The 18716-nt window shown below is 43.2% G+C and overlaps 1 protein-coding gene across 3 annotated transcripts in view; it reads left to right on the top strand.

Moving 5' to 3' along the window:
- Nucleotides 1–17230, top strand: part of LOC147605499 (beta-amylase 2, chloroplastic-like) — a 75258-nt gene extending 58028 nt beyond the window's left edge. For 2 of the 3 annotated variants that reach the window (XR_015265169.1, XR_015265170.1), the window contains exons 6-13: nt 6891–7094; nt 7179–7370; nt 7548–7712; nt 7848–8108; nt 8210–8428; nt 9470–9689; nt 16655–16916; nt 17007–17230. Coding sequence is in view for 1 of the 3 variants with exons in the window: in XM_086793446.1 (XP_086649572.1) it covers nt 6891–7094; nt 7179–7370; nt 7548–7712; nt 7848–8108; nt 8210–8428; nt 9470–9689; nt 16655–16671 (1278 nt within the window). In the remaining 2 variants the exon portion in view is untranslated. Of the gene's footprint in view, nt 1–6890; nt 7095–7178; nt 7371–7547; nt 7713–7847; nt 8109–8209; nt 8429–9469; nt 9690–16654 lie in introns of all 3 variants that reach the window. The other variant, XM_086793446.1, reaches the window with a different exon arrangement.
- Nucleotides 17231–18716: the final 1486 nt, after the last annotated feature.

The following is an 18716-nucleotide window of genomic DNA, read 5'->3' as shown; positions in this document are numbered from 1 at the left end:
CATTAGTAGGGGGCCGTGGCATATGCACATGAGCCAGCCCATAAGGCACCCCATCATGGGGGTTGCCATGCATATGGGTCTAAGAACCCTATACCACCTCTCCAAAGCATTTCGGCCAACACAGCTGTCCTATTCAGCAAGTCGTCCGCCTTCTAAGCATCATGGAGAGCATAGTTGTCAGGTATGAAAAAACGGTACCGGTACGAGACTTTTAAATTTTGAAAAATAAGCTCGATTGAGGTATGATCCACTTTAAAAAACACTTGAAAAAAAGATATTTGTACACATTTAGAGATGTAAAGTCTAGAGAAGTTGTAACTTGTCATAAACTAGAAAAAAGTTAAAACACTAGTACAAAGGCTCAAGAGTCATGAACAATGAATATTGAACATGCCATAAATAAGAGTCGTGGCTCACGGCCTAGAGAAATCACTAGGGGAAGGAATGCCCTTGCTAGAGGTGCTCTCATCATTAGAGACTAACTCAAAACTGCACTTGCTAAGGACATTGTTCTCTTCATCGTACTCGGGCTCTCTGATGCCTGCAATAGGAGCATCCTCTTCTTCAACAACATGTGCTAAAGTGCTCCTTGAAGTCGAGCCGGAGCCACACCTCACATATGTAGCCACCGTGGTCAAAGTAGGGCGCCGAACAATGCATCCACGGCCTCCTACTCGTGTGCCACCTCTAGCTGCTAACCACTACAAGTACAAGAAACTCGATGGTCAATCTCCTCTAGCTCCCTATAGAGATCGGCATATATGCCCTCATCTGGATCTCACTCCTTGTGGACACTCTTAAGAGTGTCCACTGTCAACTTGAACTGGTCGACATAACAAAGTTCAAACATTTATAAATTATTAGTCACGACTCATTATTCATGACATGCTATAGCCTATGAATCATCATTACTGAGTCGAACTTTGAACTCTGGAGGTCTCTACCTATTTGGAGATCTCCATGTCATGCATTGTCTCCACCATGCGTATGTTAGCACGGCAATATACAAGCCGCTCTAACTGCATGGTGCTTAGATGGTTTCGTATCTTTGTGTGTATGAGTGAGTAGGAACTCCAGTTCCTCTCACATGCCCTCGAAGAGCAATCCTATGAAAAATAAGAGAGTTAGAAATTAATGTAAGAACTAGTTAGTAGTTACTACTCTAGAGTATATACTTTAAACTTTAAAGTTAAAAGTCTTAAATATTCAATAGTCACCTATGACAAGACTCTCAAAGCTACTTTTTGTACGTATCTTTAAGAGTCTTGTCATAGGTGAGATGGTGTCATATCTTTGTGTGCATGAGTGAGTAGGAACTTCAGTTCCTCTCACATGTCCTCGAAGAGCAATCCTATGAAAAATAAGAGAGTTAGAAATTAGAATGTAAGAACTAGTTAGTAGTTACTACTTTAGAGTATATACTATAAACTTTAAAGTTAAAAGTCTTAAATATTCAATAGTCACCTATGACAAGACTCTCAAAGTCACTTTTTGTACGTGAGCCATTTGATAACCATGACTCCCACCAAAAAAGTGGCCGGACCATTGACTCTCTACTCCAGCAAAGTGGGTTCGTGAAAGCGACTCTTCTCTGATCATTATACCGAATGAGCTCTTGGAGGAAGTCTCTTTGCTCGTGGACGGGAAGTATCCTTGTCAAGTAGGCATCCGGATTGGAAAGTAGCGCCTCATTGGCAAAGATCCTTGGTACTTTGTAGGCGGGATGCAATAAGGCCGCAAGACCATGGATAGGTCTATGCATCCATCACCATCTCCTGTTCACAAGCGCCACAATCGAATCACATCATGGAGTGGGTGGAGGATCAATGGGATCCCTAGAATGTAAAAAGGTCACTTTAAGGTTAAGCCTTTAAGGAACGAAAAAGAGTGAAAACGAGATTTGAAAACGTGGGACATGGGTTTACCTAATCCCCGCCATAGAAATGTCGGGGTTCTTATCAAGCATGGTGATCGCACGAATCTCTGCTAGAGTCTCTCACATGAAGTGGGTGAATAGTCCCAATGTGGAGCCCTTCATGTTGGCCATGCGCAAAACCCTATACAAGGGAGTCACCGCAATGACAATGGCATGCACCTCGTGCCAAAAGGACTCCCTCATGCATGGCCGTTGAACTGCTCGGGCCTTGTCCGCACTAGTCACCATCTCCTCTCTTAGCCACGTGACGAAATCCGGGGAGACCACGATCATCTGGAGCTTCGGTTGCACGTTGTATAGCCACTCCAAGAGAAGCCACATGTAGGCAAACCGCGTGGAAGAGGACTTCTTAAGCCCTAAGTCGCTTTGCTCACGAAACATAGCGAGCAACTTTACCTTCTTTGTGAAGAAATTCACAATGGATAGGCCTTGTGCGACCACCCACTTCACCCACTCTAGCTTCCCCACATCCTCCATGAGTAGTTCTAGACAATGGGAGACGCAAGGAGTCTACAATGGATGGGAACTCCGCCTCTACCAAGCGTCCCATTTTACGGCAATTGGACGCATTGTCCATGATGACTTGAATGACATTTTCATGCCCGACCTACATGTAACACAATGGCAAATGCAATGACATTCTTAGAAGCGTGAACGTAGATACTAGAGAGTCGAGACTTGAGAGTCAAAACTTAAATTGCAATGCACATGTGACATAGTACATATCTGTATGATGGCTTGCTGGATGTGATGATAGATAAAGTCCCCCGATGTTTTTTGCCCCGCCTTTCCGGTATCCACGATGCGTAAGAAGTATGTGCCGCCGAGAGCGCATGAAACAAGGATATTCATGATACCCTCTTCTTTCGATCACTCCATCCATCGAAGAGGATAGGGTAACCATACTTCGCCTATCCTTCCTGCACGGGTGTGATTTTGTCGTTGATCCTTTGTCTCTCGTCATCAAGTGCGGTGGTGCGCATCTCATGGTAGGTGATACCATGGCATTTGCCATGGGATGGCTCCACCTCTGCAATGGCCTTCACCATTTTGTGCCATTGTGGAACCTTGAGCACACGCAAGGAGAGATTGCAATTGATGACTGTGCGTGCAATCTCCTCATTCGCGGCTTTCATCTTTGCCTTCACATAGGTGAGGAGGTTAATGTTTGCACTGATGGCGGTTTGTCTCATTACCGGAGAGCTCTCCTCCCTTGGCCTCTTTGATTGGAAGTTGGAACCACCGGAGCCGGAGCCGGCGGACGGGACGGGCGAAGGAGACACGGATGCGGAGGTACCGGGCATGGAAGCTCCCCCATGTCCACCTTTGCCTTGGTTGCTTATGAGTGAGTACTTCTTCACTATACTATCCGCAATTTCTTGGGGAATCTCCTTGCACGGCGCCACTTCCAAACGAAGCTTCGACACATGTGCAAGGAGCCGTGGCGCTACTTGTGTAACCCTTCTTGCAAAAGTTACATGTCTATTTCCATGACCCCGATTTATTGGTAGGTTTCTCGTCAGTGGTGGTATATAAGGCAAAAGCGTCATGCTTTTCCTTTCCTCCGGACCTCATTGCCAAAGTCTAAATGAAATGAAATGAAATGTTATATTAACGTCTTCAAAAGGCCAAAGTGACCTATGAGACCAAAGTCACAACCATGTGACATCTGATACACTGTCTGGAAAAGAAAAGAAAGAACTGAAGGTAAGTATCTAGCCCTACAATACATCAGTAGAGCCTAGGCCCTAGAGGGCGGGAGTCGGGAGAGGGAGAAGAGAGGTAGGGGGGGGAGAGACAGAGCTTGAGCCTTGAGAGTTGAGACTCAAGAGAGAGAGAGAGAGCTTGAGAGCTTGAGCTTTGGGCTTGACTCTTGAGGCTTGAGGCTTGAGGCTTGAGAGAGACTCCAGAGCATGAGAGAGAGAGAGAGAGAGAGAGAGAGAGAGAGTATACAAGCACCAAGGTGAGCCATGCCCCAAACGGCTACAGCAAACAGGCGAAAAAAGGGTCAAAAAATGGCGCAGTTTTTTTTTCACAGTTTTATTTCGCTGCTGTACCACACCGCACCGTACGAAACGTACGTTTCGTTTCGTACGTCAGCAACGAAATGCCAGTTGGTAAAAAATTGTTTTGGAGTCATTTCATTCTGGTCGTTTTAGTTCGTGCCATACTTTACGTGCTGTTGCTGCGGTACGCGTCCCGCAGACAACTATGATGGAGAGCAAGGATACCCAATCGGCAGCCACATTAGCATTCCAGCATCCGGTTGGCAGCCACATGGACCTGCAATCATGCAGTTGGCCAGCTCTTGCTAGTCGGCCAGCATAATGGACAAACATGGAAATGATATGCAGCATTTAATGCTTGTCCAAAAACAGGCTGACAGGTTGTAGTGAAACGACCAGCAGTTAAATTCATATATAAGAGGCGCCTAGTCCACAGCATGATTCATTCCATCACAAATCAGTCTACAAGTGTTCTAAGAGCGGTGTGCCTAGAGCCTCCGGCATGTTGTGCATACCAGCACTTTACTGTGCTTCATTCCCACCTACGCGTAGATCCTCTTCAGCATTCAGCGAGCATATGTGCATCCCTCTGCTCTGGGCTTGCATAGTGGTCATTGAAGAGTTATTCAAGGTATATCTTGGACGGCATATGGTTTTTTCTGCGCTCGGTCTACTTCGTCCTTGCGTTGGGCAGTCCTCAGTCATCATTCATACTCATCATACAAAGTTCTCCAAAGACAAGCAAATACTCTCGCGTGCAGAGAGGGGAGGGAGGAGGGGGGGGGGTTGCTTTAGTGGGTAATTGGGACCCAATCTGGTGCCGACTCTCTATCTTCTCTCTCTCTTCTCTTCTCTCTCAAAGTAAAGTGGATTGCATCAACTCATAGGTTTAAAGAAGACTTTGTTGCGCGTCACGACGATCAACTTATTGCATGCTACATAAAAGTAGTCCACAACCACAATGGTCAGGGGAGCTTTCTTCATGGGAGAGTAGGACCATGGTCTTTTGTTCACATATACAACCAAAAGGTCTTCATGGTACTTTTTCTCTTGGGATTGTTACGACATCGTCACTTCTCTTCCACATGACTATGTATCAAGCTTTTATCTTGATTTTTTAATAATTTGCTCGTGCTTAATAGAAGTTCATTTAAAAAAAAGAAAAGAAACGAATTTTGTAACTAAAAATTTGGCTATCCATACATGCTATAGTACCTTTGTCAGGTAGTAGAGAGAAACATTCTAGGCATGCTCTAGTACCTTGTGTAAGCTAACCTACAATGGCGGTGTCAACTTGGAACACTCACAAAATGTAGGATCTTTTTTAAAAACATAGCTTAAGCACAATAGAAGACAATGATAGAGAGAAGTACAGTATATTGCAATAAGAAAATATACAATGATGGTTGTGGTCCACACCCATATGGAGGGAGCTTAAATGGTTGCTAGAATTGCTAAGAGTGTTGTAAGATAAGGAGGTAAACACACAGTGATGACTGTTGAACTACGTAGAGATGGGCCTTATAATGCGTCTATATAACCCTGGAAAGATGGGTGGTCATGACTAGACTGCATTCGGTGTGAATGGTTTTCCGGCTAATGATACACACCTACCTGCAGCCTATTTGGCAGTGTGCTAGACCTACGAATACCATCCCACCACTAAGCCTACCACTTGGTCTTTAAACAAGGCCTATATGTCAAGTTGCCCAACCATGGCTTCTCCTTATAATGGGGGCCTTACTAAACATGACCTAACTAAACCCATTACAAAATAGAATGAGGGTGGACATTGATATCCAACATTTGGAAGGTAGCAAAGAGGAAAATACTTTGACACCAAGGTTGGGCTGCACTAAGATTAGTGTTTGCCTTGAATACTTCAAAGTGCAAAAATCAAGAATGGACCTAGATGAAGAAGAGAGGAAAGAGAAATGACAATGCAAGACTTGATTCTCTAAACTGAATATATCGTCTATTGCTGAATTGAATGCTTACATTTTATAGAGAATTAAGAATTGAATGACTTACTAAACTTAATTTGTGAACTTTGGAAGAATAGCTGATGTATTCCTCTTTTAACATTAACATCTGGTTGAGAAGGAAGTCCTGGACTTATTCACATAATTGCAGCTGTTTGGGCCAAATCTATTGCTTTTCAAGACTTATCCTCTCTCCCTTGGCTGCCTTAAAGTACTTGTGAAAATGAGTAGAATGGGGAGAGAGATGGACCAAATAGGCTACCTTGTGTTACTTTTTGTTTCTGCATTATTTTGCCTTCTTAGTCATTTTCAACTTGGTATTCCTTGCAAATATTAAACTCCTTGAATATGATGGTGATTTCCACCTGTCGAATCTTTCACTTCACCTACTCTAACCAACACTCGTGTTAGTTTTGTGGACGGCCTACTGTTCTGGCTCTTGCCTCACACTCATAACCTCTTTTGTCCCTTTATAGATTTAGGCTTATTTCTTTGCTTGAGTCTAACCCTAAACAGAGGTCACATGACACATTCATTTGGGTGTTGGAGCTTGTGCATACATTTGGTAGCTGCACTTGTCAAGTCTTTAGCCAGGGGAGTTGATGAGAAAGATATGGACATATATTTTGTACAACTGATTGAGGTGCGAAGCTCCGTCATAGCATGAATATAATCCGCGACCATCTGAAGACGCTCTTCCTCGTCGGTGGTAGATAGTTGAAGAGCATTGGGTTGAATTGCTGGGATCTTCCTGTATAGGCCTCAAAAGGCTTTCCATACAAATACCTCTTGATGCTCCTTGACAACAATGTGTCCCCCAAAAAGAAACAGGGAAAAATAATTTTGAGGATGCTGACTTTGACTGGACCCTGCAGTATCTTGCTACTGTGATTTGATAATCGATTAAGCTTTTGAATGCACACTTTTAACTTTGCCACTCTAAACTGACAATGGCTTGTTTTGTAGCTCTCAATTTTTCGAGATCGGAATCAGTTGGTTGATCCAAATGGCCTGAGACAGAACTTGATCGAGTTAAAATCTGCAAGTGTTGATGGAGTTATGGTTGAGTGCTGTTGGGGCCTTGTGGAGAATGAGAGTCCCCATCAATACGATTGGTCGGGTTATGTGAAATTGTTTCAGATTGTAAGGGAGGTGGACCTGAAGCTGCAGGTATTGATTTTCATCAGTATCGAGAGGAAGTATTTAGAACTTGTTTTCTGCCATACTGATCTATATGCATAATTGTTTCTACAGGTGGCTATGTCTTTTCACGAATACCTTGACAATGACAATGATGCTCTTATCTCCCTTCCAAGATGGGTATTGGACGTTGGAAGAGAGAACCCAGACATCTTCTTCACAGATCAGCAGGGTAACCGGAATAGGCAGTGTTTGACTTGGGGGGTGGACAAGGAGCGGGTTTTGAAAGGGAGAAATGCATTGGAGGTAATCTTGGATGGTTCACATATTCAAGTTTGAGCATCTGTCTGCAAGAAGCTTGGCAAAGTCTGTTCAAGTTGTGAGCATGTCTGCAAGAAGCTTGGCAAAGTCTATAGAGTTGGTTTACTCACACCAAGTGTAGGGACATAGTAAATATTGTTACCAGCAAGAAGTTTATTGCAGGTATACTATGATTTCATGAGAAGTTTCCGGCAGACTTTTGAATGCTTTTTTGAGGATAAGACGATTGTGTGTGTGGAAATCGGCCTTGGAGCGAGGGGAGAACTTCAATATCCGTCTCATCCAAAGGCACATGGTTGGATATATCCTGGCATTGGTGAATTTCAGGTCCTTTAAAACAGATCTACTCTGACGACTCCTTATCTCTGCTACCATGCATGGGAACATTCTCTGTTAAGTTTTTCTTCTGGAGTATTTTGATTAAGCATAATTTGCCCACTGACTTTATAAATACATGTGCAGTGCTTTGACAAGTATATGCTAAAGCATTTGAAGTCAGCAGCTAATGCCCGGGGGTGTGCAGAATGGGGCAGGGCACCCCAAAACACAGGGCACTATAATTCATCTCCACAGGATGCTTTTTTCTTTTGCGAAGGAGGCGAATATAATAGATTCTATGGGCGATTTTTTCTTCAATGGTATTCACAAGTGTTAATAGAGCATGGTGAGCAAGTTCTTATTGTGGCCAATATTGTCTTTGAGGGTACCAAGCTAGCTGTCAAGGTAAGCATGATGCATGAGCCATGGAAACTCTTGCTTAACAATTCCATCTAAATGACATGCAGCCTTTTGGAAAATTGTAAGATGTCTGGTTTTCTTTGCAGATATCAGGGGTGCACTGGTCGTATAAGACACCAAGCCATGCGGCAGAGCTAACAGCTGGGTTCTACAATGTTTCTAACCGTGATGGTTATGTTCCCATCGTCAAAATGCTAGCAAAGCAAAATGCTGGCTTGAATTTTGTGACTGTTGAGCCAGGATCTGTTTCTCAACAGGAGAGTTTTTTCAACTCATTAGTCTGCCCTGCAGGACTTCAATGGCAGGTAGTTTATGCTTTGATCTTTACATCCAGACCCTTTATGGAAAACACAAAACAAAACTATAGCTTTTTTGTAACTCGCCCGGGGAGCGCGTGAGTCGTGTGCATTGCTTGACCATGAGCACAATTAAACAAATCGGCATTTGGTCACAGCCATAAAACAATCCACAAAGCTGAAAATAAAAGTTGCACGTATAACACCGCATAGAGGCCGGAATGGGCCGACCCCCTTTCATACTGGGAAATGTCCAAGCTTGTGACATTTTTCTAGTGGAATCTTAAAGATATTTGAGCCTGAAGAAAAAATGTAAGAAGTAAATATCAGGTCTCTTAGGGTTCCTATCTTTCCATTTGACTCAGTGAGGATCACTAGAGCATGGTCTGAGAAGGTGGTGGCTTCCAGGATGCCTACCATTGCATCTTGGTTGCAGGCCCACTCCTCTGTGTAGACTTCAGTTTGGATGATGAATTGAGCGTTCCATTAGAGGAGTCCATGGGCCAGAGTTTGTGACGAGCATGTGTTGGCGGATGATGGAGTTCTTCATGAAGTTTCAATTCCAAATAGAAGATTCCTCTGTAATTGTAGTACCTCTTTCTTCAGGCAGACTGCCTCCAGTTGCAATTATTCTTGGCTTGAGGTCATAGTAACCAGGCGTTTCAAAAAATGCGTTTCATAAACATCAAGAAACATTTCATAAAAATCAACATTTCAAATGGGTATGCTTGGAATTGAAACATGTTTTTTGGCAACACTGCTTGAAGCTGTAGTTGGCTTGCAGTATCGGCCATGTTAGATTGCTTAAGCAAAAAAATCATAAAAAATGAAAAATACAATATATATAGAGGAGTTCAAAGAAAATTACAAGCAGATAAAAAGTGTTTAAAGTTGCAGCACACCTCAATGCAGTGTAACAGAATTTATCTTTTTTTTATTTGGGGATTTTGCATTTAATACTGTGTCACTTGTTTGAAAAGAGGTCATTTTTTTCTCTTCAATAATTGAATATCTCGATTTGATCATGTGCTATTTATGGCCTGTGTGCAGGTTTTAAATGCTTCTTGGGAAGCAGGAATACTTGTTTCAAGTGGTAATACTTGCATGTGTTATGACAGAGATTACTACACTAAAGTTGTAGCTCATGCAAAGCCCTATGACGATCCAGATGGACATCACTTGGCTTCTTTCACATATTCAAAGCTCTCTTCTTCTCTGATGGAAAGGACAAATTTTGAAGAGTTCAAACATTTTGTATCGTGTATGCATGGTAAGCGTGATTTTTGTACTTTCCCCTGGATTTGTATGCTGCTCTCTTTAAAAGCCCGTTCAAACACGTGGCTAGATTTCTAGTAAATTCTCCATCTATATTTTTCATATTACTTAACCAACCTTGGCAAGGATCACGTAAAATTAATATAGGTCAGACTTCAAGATAAAAATCCTAAGACCCGTACTAGATGTTAGGATAACCTTTAAAATCAAACCCATAAAAACTGGGACTTGAAACTGAAGACATGCATGATTTTAATGTCACCCACGTCACCCAACCACCATGCTAAATATGAGTAGCCAAAAGTTGCGCATCCCCACAGTGATGCAAAAATGTTCTCTCGTGTGCATTCACTACTTTGGAGGCAAGCTTGATTGAAGAAACTATTCAGGAACTTGGCAAACAACACAGCTTCTTTTACTGATCTAAATGCTACAGTTGTTTGATTTGTTGGGCCATAAAACACATCCACACTTGGGTGACTTGGGGTTCCAACCATTTAAGCTGACTGGCTGACACTTGGTACATAATCATGAAGGCAGAAGGGGTGTTAGGGTTAGGGTTTGGAGAAGCTGCAAACAGGCGTGGAGGCCAACAGAGAGAGAACACGACTTTGGTGTATTCCACTTGATAAAAATGAAGTACAATAGCCACATAATAGTGACCTAAAGAGATGTGTTCACATGTCCGGCCATAAAATGTGCCGGGTGGACCAAAACACCTATAAACTGAATATAAGTGAAACTAAGCTAAACTGGGGGAAAAAACCTCCACTAACTGAAGTAAAAAGTGCCCCAGTAATCTACTGATGATCACTAGCACTCCTCTGGGTGCATACACAGCATAAAACCCAACAAACCCCCCTGGAGTGATATGTGATCACTGTACATCATCCACCAAAAGGAAACAAATTCAAAGCACTGCGGAATGCTTCAAATTTCGGACGTGGTAATGCCTTGGTGAAGATGTCTGCCACATTCTGATCTGTAGGACAGTAGATCAGACTGATATCTCCTGCCTGGAGTCTCTCCCGAACAAAATGATAGTGAATCTCAATGTGTTTCGTGCGAGCATGAAACACAGGATTCCTGGCCACAGCAATGGCACTCTGACTATCAGTATAGATAGGTGTAGGCTCCTCCACTGAAATATCCATATCAGTCATGAGACGACGCAGCCAAACACACTCAACAGTAGTAGTGTAGGCTGCTCTGTACTCTGCCTCACAAGATGAAGTGGCCACTGTGGTCTGTTTCTTGCTTAGCCAAGAAATGCATGAAGAGCCAAGAAAGAAACAATTTCCACTAGTGGAATGTCTGGTATCAAAATCACCAGCCCAATCTGAATCACTGTAAGCGTATAACTGCATGTCACCCCCCTCAGGATAAAGCAATCCAAGAGACAAGGTACCCTGCAAATAACGGAATACACGCTTCACAGCTTGCCAATGTGACAACCGCGGGCTGTGCATAAATCTGCTCAACTGAGAGACTGCAACTGAATATCTGGCCTTGTATTACACAAGTAAATAAGGCACCCAACAGCCTGAGCATATGTAGTGGCATCAAAGGAAATACTGTCATCTTGTAGTGACAGTTTCATCCCAGGCTCCATAGGAGTACTAATAGGCTTGCAATCTTGAAATTTAAACTTCTCCAGAAGTTTAGCAACATACCGTGATTGCAACAACCCAATGCCTCTGTTATCCTGCACAAACTGTATGCCCAAATAGTAATGTACAAGCCCCAAGTCAGACATGTCAAATGTCTGTTGCAGTATCTCTTTAAAAGCTGCAATTTTGTCATCATTTGATCCCATGAGCAAGAGATGATCCACATAAAGACTGATGACCAGCAGATCTGTCTCTTCTTTCTTTACATACAGAGTGGCTTCTGATGGACTGTTCACAAATCCCTGAGTGAGTAGGAAAGCATCTATTTTTGCATACCAAGCTCGTGGAGCTTGTTTCAAACCATACAAGGCCTTTTTCAGCCTGCATACTTTCCCCTCATGACCATGTTCTTCAAATCCCATGGGCTGAAATACATAAACTTCCTCCTCGAGGTCCCCATGTAGGAATGCAGTCTTTATGTCCAACTGGTGAACAACCCAACCACGATGTGCAGCCAATGCAATGACACACCTAAGTGTCGACATACGGGATGTAGGAGCAAATGTCTCCTCATAATCAATGCCCTTCTTCTGTGCATAGCCCTTTGCAACTAGACGGGCTTTGTACCTGTCAATCCCATGTTTGATTCCTTTTAATAGAATCAAGCTCATCCTGCATGGCTTTGTTCCAATGCACATTATCTCGTGCATCCACAAATGAATCAGGCTCATCATCATCCTGTAAACTGGCTGCCATAACTAGATTCAAATCCATGATGTGTGCATGCTCATTGGTCCTTGTCTCCCTACGAGTACGACCAGCAAGAGGACCCTCTAAATGGCTGTCCTGTAATGTCCTCAAATACCATCTAGGTATGTGTCTGACCTGTGGTGCCTGCTGCCCCATATTTGGTTCAGCTTCTGGCTCATTTTGCTGCTGAATTTCTGCACCACCTACATCATTTGCTGGCTGTCCTGTACCCTCATGAGTTGGATCACCAACTGTGGAATGAAACTCCATAGGTAGTAGACCTTCAAACACATCATTTTCAGCCTGATTTGCCTCATAACCAGCCATGGATATTTCTGTTTTTTCATCAAAAATCACATCCCGACTAGTGAATATCTTCCTGGATAGTGGGTCATATAATCGGTAGCCCTTGCTCTCACGGCTATACCCAACAAAAATGCATTTCGTGGCTTTATCATCCAGCTTCCTCCTCAACTCTTTGGGTATGTGTGCATATGCAAGACACCCAAAGATACGAAAATGCGATACAGAAGGCTTGTGGCCATGCCAAGCCTCAAAAGGAGTAATGGATACCAATGCCTTTGTGGGACATCGATTCAAAATATGACAAGCACACATGACAGCTTCCACCCAAAAGATATGTGGTAGCCTTTTTGCCTTTAGCATACATCTGGCCATCTCCATGAGTGACCGATTCTTCCTTTCTGCAACCCCATTCTGCTGTGGTGGAGTGTAAGGAGTAGTATACTGATGTTTTATACCTCTACTCCCAAGAAAGGAATTCAGCATATGTGACATATATTCCCCCCCTCGGTCAGAACGGAGAGTCTTGACCTTGCATCCTGACTCTGTCTCAGCAAGTGCTACAAAGGCTAAAAATGCATCATATACCTGTGATTTCTGTGTCAAAGGATAGACCCAGCATATACGAGAGAAGTCATCAATAAATGTTGCAAAATAAAAGCAACCACCTAATGACTTCGTCTGCATGGGACCACAAAGATCACTGTGTATAAGCTGCAACTTTGCAGTTGCTCTTAGAGCCTGATCACGTGGGAAGGAAAACCTATGCATTTTTCCCAAAATACATCCTTCACAAATGTGATCTGGAGGCTTCTCCATGAGAGGTAGATCTGTAAACATGTTATGTCGCTGCATAAGCATAAGACTACCAAAATTTACATGCCCCATGCGAGCATGCCATAACTCCGCATCAACCATAGCTGGAGTAAGAGTGAATGCATTATAAGTGAAATGCATCCAACTGATAAAGTCCATGACATAATGTACCAGTAAGCATCAAGGTCAAGGCATTAGCTGTCTCTGACCATGCATTTATCATCATCAAAGTGGACTTGCATACCACAATGTGCTAAAGAAGAAATGGACAACAAATTCTTCTTTATCCCTGGTACATATAAGGCATCTGTAAGGTGGAGAATGGAGCCATCAATGGCTGTGAGCTGAATCTCCCTAATGCCACGAACTGGATATGAAGCATTGTTGGCACACTGAACAGTTTTGCCAACAAGGGCAGGGCCAACATGACTAAACAAATCCATGCGAGATGTGATATGCTTTGAGGCACCACTATCAAAATACCAAGTACATGCATGCTCTGTCATACTGAGTGCCTGTGAAGACCGAGAGGCATCATAGCTGCATGTATAAAAACAGTAATCCCTGTCCTCAACAAAAGAAGCAGTCTCTGGAGGAGCTTTAGAAGCATCATTAACAGACATCCCAGCGTCCTTTGCCTTCTCTTTGGCAATCCTCTTCCTACATTCAGTGATGTAGTGACCTGGCTTCTTACAGTAATGACATTTGTCCTTCTTCTTGGGCTGTCCATCACCTTTCTTGGTATCCTGTGAAGAACCACCATCACCTGAATTTTGATTCGAACTCTTTGGCTGAGTTTTTCCTTTCCCCTTTTGACCTGTAGTAAATGCTTGTTCAGCATTTGTGTTCATATTCATATTCTTCCTCATTTGCTCCTCTTGTAGTAAGAGAGCAACAAGTTCCTGATACGTGAGGGGTTCAACAGCATTCCTCATGCTGAGGTTCAAAGAGGTATGAAAAGCCAAGTAAGATCTTGGCAAAGAGTGCAAGATGGTGGACACAAGCTGTGTCTCAGGAATAATCTCATCCACATTGATGAGTTGCTCTCTCAAATCTTGCAGCTTGTTTAAGTGGCTAGACATATCATCTCCTTCATTCATTTTCTGATTTTCCAGCTCTCTTTTCAAAAATGAGATCCTAGCCTCATTACGAGCAGCATTCTTCTGCTCCAAAGTCACCCATGCATTCTATGAAGAGCCAGCTGAACGAATATGAGGTATAATGGACCTCTGTACTGACAATGCAATGAGTGACAAAGCTTGTGCATCCTTGGCATCCCATGTCTTTTGAGCATTTGTTCTTTGAACAGGCAATGGTTGCCTTGGAGCCTGTACCTGTTGTCCTCGTCCACGAGCACCCCCTTGGGGAGGAGTCTCTGGAGTCAATGGACCTGGACGTGGTTCATCACCACTAACAAAATCCCAAAGACCTTTTGCCACAAGCACATTTTTCAGCATAAAACTCCACAAGGAGTAGTTTGTGCCGTCCAATTTGTCTTCTTTAGACAAATACGTGAATACATCACTCTGCTGTTGATTTGCCATTATGCCTACGCACAATGTTGTACCTGTGTATCAAAAAACCCAATAGCAAGAACCCTGAAAACAACTGTACTCCACTGAATACAGTTCACCCAAATATGCCTGCACTCCCAATCCTCTGAATGTGCAGCTCAATGCACCAATGACTGAGTAGAGCAGCAAATGGCGTACACAATGCCAAAATGCCCCAAAAATGCCCAAATTTACTGCACCCAAACTGTGCAAAAAACCTGTATAGTTCTTTGCTAGAAAATCTGCCTGTTGTGCCTGTAGAATTTCACAGAGAAAATAGTATATTGCCCAAAAACAGAATATTTAATGCTTACCACAGATTGATTGAGCAGATTGTGGTACTTATGCAGGTACAGTCCACCAAAAGAGCAAGTAAAGTTGACTGTACTGTGCAGGTACAGTCGAGTTGTACTTTACAGGGCTGAAGGCGACTGCTGGCATATACTTTGCAGGTACTGTGAAGGTACACTGCAGGCAGGTACAGTCGGGTTCACTGCAGGTACACTACAGGCAGGTACCACGGGTACAGAATCAGTCGACTTAATACAGTCGACCACTGCAGTTCGAAGTTGGTACACGTGCGCTGACAGATACAGTCGGCGCTGACTGTACGGAGCAGGTACAGACGTACGTAGCAGGTACGGGCGCTGACAGGTGCAGTCGGCGCTGACAAGAAGCAGTCGGCGTTGACTGTACGGGCTGTACGGATGGCTTCGGTACTCCAGCTGACGGCGGCGAGCAGGTACAGCAGCTGCAGGCGAACAAGTACAGTCGGCAGCTGTACGGTTTGCAGAAGGCGCACAGTGTATGGGCAGAGCAAGAATGTACGGGCAGATGTACGGGCAGTTGTATCAAGTGAAAGCGACTGTGTACTAGCAGGGCAATGGCAAGCCTTCAATGCTCTGATACCAAATGAAGGCAGAAGGGGTGTTAGGGTTAGGGTTTGGAGAAGCTGCAAACAGGCGTGGAGGCCAACAGAGAGAGAACACGACTTTGGTGTATTCCACTTGATAAAAATGAAGTACAATAGCCACATAATAGTGACCTAAAGAGATGTGTTCACATGTCCGGCCATAAAATGTGCCGGGTGGACCAAAACACCTATAAACTGAATATAAGTGAAACTAAGCTAAACTGGGGGAAAAAACCTCCACTTGGCACTAACTGAAGTAAAAAGTGCCCCAGTAATCTACTGATGATCACTAGCACTCCTCTGGGTGCATACACAGCATAAAACCCAACAAATCAAATCACTGTCAACTCTTTATGTTCTAAGTGTCATCACGAGATCATAGCAATGAAGAACCGAATGTTCAAAAAGATGTCAGCCCCGTCATGGTTGCGTGTTTCAGTGCCAGTGCCAACAATGGAGGGGCGCACAGCGGGGGCATGCCGGTGCCAACAATGGAGGGGGGCATGCCAGAGTTGCTGATGGGGTTCTCCACTCCCCTCCTCTGGGTCCCTTCTTTAAGTGACTGTACCAACAATGGAGGGGTGCACAGGCACGGGGGCATGCCAGAGTTGCTGATGGGGTCCCCAATCCCCCCCTTTGGGTCCTTTCTTTAAGTGACAGGCCAATCCCCCCCCCTTTGGGTCCTTTCTTTAAGTGACAGGACTGGGGGGTGTGAAGGCATGAGGCACCCCAGCAGCCTTAAAAGACTTTTCCATCTACAGGTTCTTACACATGGAATAAATCAAGTACTTCACCAATAATTTGAATCTCCCTGCTGCCTCGCCTCCAACACCTTTTTAAGCTACTGGCATTTTAAAGAAGCTCCTGCTTTCTAATTTTGTGTGTTTTATTATGTGGATTGTCTAGAGCTAATTTTGTGAGAATTCCTTTGGGTCAAATCGTTGTTTGGATTGCTTCTGTCTATTTAGTGTGATAATTACAATCATTAACCCTCCAAATGCTTCACTCACTGCAGGGTTTGCTTTAGACTAGACACTATCTGGAGTATCCAGGTTCATTTCGGAGGGTTTCAACACGACTCGAGGGTTCAAACCCCCCCCCCCCCCCACATATCTTCAGAACTCTCCTTGTCGATGATGCTTTTCAGAATATACAAGCCTTCAAAAGGGCAGGTTGTATTTTTTGACCAAAGGTTCGGGTTGGTTCAAATCCTGACTGTATAATAGTAGTGTTTCTGCAACCACAGGGTTCTTTATCAAGCTACGATCCTGTTGCAGGTCAGTCCCAAAGCAAGCGGGTAACTCAACTATTTAACATCCAAGGCTCGTGTAGTGTTGCCTTTTATACTCACTTCATCTTATGTGCAGGTCTTCTTATTTGTACCACACAACAGATTTAATATGGACAGCTTACACATCTGAAACTTTTAAAAGGATTTCTGCTGTTTTTACTTCTTCCGACAAAGATTGGCCTAGTAGATCTTCCTCCACGTACATCTTACAAACGTCATGTAAAATTATCAGATGCGTGATGTGATTATAGATGATTATTTTGGGATACTGGTTAGGAAAATCATTTTGCAGCATCAAAACACTCTGTGCGCGTGCCTTTTTTCGTAGGTTTACGCACTGCATGAGATCCCCCTATTTCCTATACCTCAGGCTCTCTCTCTCTCTCTCTCTCTCTCTCTCTCTCTCTCACGGTCAGTTGGCTTCACTATGACACGAGAAGTCCATCTCTCTCTCTCTCTCTCTCTCTCTGTCTCTCTCAACTCAACACACAAACACACACTCTCTTTCTCTCTCTCTCTCTTATCACACACACACACACACACACACACACACGACATTCAGACTCAAGAAGATGTCAATACAATCTTGTAGTTGTCAGATGTATCTTTTGCTCTATGATAGGAAAACCTTTTTTTAATGACCTTGAGTACGATGTGTGGGTTCCAAGACACAAGATTGGAAGGCAAAACGAGGACGTGTTTGGACTTACTGAAGTTGTGGAGAGTTTTTACCCAAATACATGGTTGAGTTTAGGACCCAAGATCCTCAATCGTGGTAGTGCATTTACGTGTAAAAAGATAATAACCAAGGTAGGTTTACACATTACAATTTTAAAAGGTCGTACGAGGAGATTTGGGACCTGGGTGGAGGACTAACTACTCCCAAAACGTCAAGCACAAGTGAGATTTACACATGTACAAAAGACAAACCAAGCAATATAATGAATGGGTTTGGAGTCATGCCCAAAAGTGTACGTCTAGTCACTCAAGTAGGTTTAGGAGTCGTGACATGGATTTAGGATAGAAGTCCAAATCTGAAGAGCTTGTATACAATTAATGTGGGTTTTGAACCCAGCTTGAAAGATTAAGAATAGTCCTCGAGTTAAGTTGAGTTTAGGATAGAAGGATAGAGAATAGTGCTTGAGTTTTAGTTTTATGGTGAAAATATGTCTGGTCCTCAATTAAAAGGCAATTAAATTTGATTCGGGTAAATATATATATGAAAGGTAGACTACAAGATCAAAACTAAGGCTAAATTGGGTTTGGACAAGGGCCCAAGTAGTGGACGTTAGCTAGCACGCATAGGAGTCTAGAACGTAAGTCTAAAGGAATAGTGTCTAATCGGTATTACGTGAGTCTCCACTTCACCTTATACATGTTGATCTCTATGCAAGATGTCAACCACAATTTCATGTGACTAGTAGGAAGATTAGGTATATTTCTTGAAGGATAAGGCCGAGGCTTTTGGAAACTTCAAAACGTCTTCTAAACGTTTGGGAATGAGAATGTCTCCTAAATGTTGACAGCGGGACACAAAAGAAATTAAGAAATTTTGAGTTGATTAGGTTGGACAAAATTGAGTGGTTGAACACAAGAATTGTGTGATTTGTGAATAGCTCGGACTATGGAAAGGACTTGCAAATACCTTTCAAGCCAAGGTAGTTAATATTGCAATGAACATTCTTTTTAGGAGCCACACCAATGCAGTTTAGGAGAAGGCTTCTCAACATGCCTAATCTAGTAAGGAATCTAATAAAGGTTTCTCAACATGCCTAATCTAGTAAGG

Source organism: Cibotium barometz, chromosome 59, assembly GCF_041138505.1.
Source record: "Cibotium barometz isolate CiBa-2024 chromosome 59, ASM4113850v1, whole genome shotgun sequence".
Classification (NCBI taxonomy): Eukaryota; Viridiplantae; Streptophyta; class Polypodiopsida; order Cyatheales; family Cibotiaceae; genus Cibotium; species Cibotium barometz.
The sequence above is the reverse complement of the archived record's forward strand: the minus strand, read 5'-3'. Positions and strand labels throughout refer to the sequence as shown.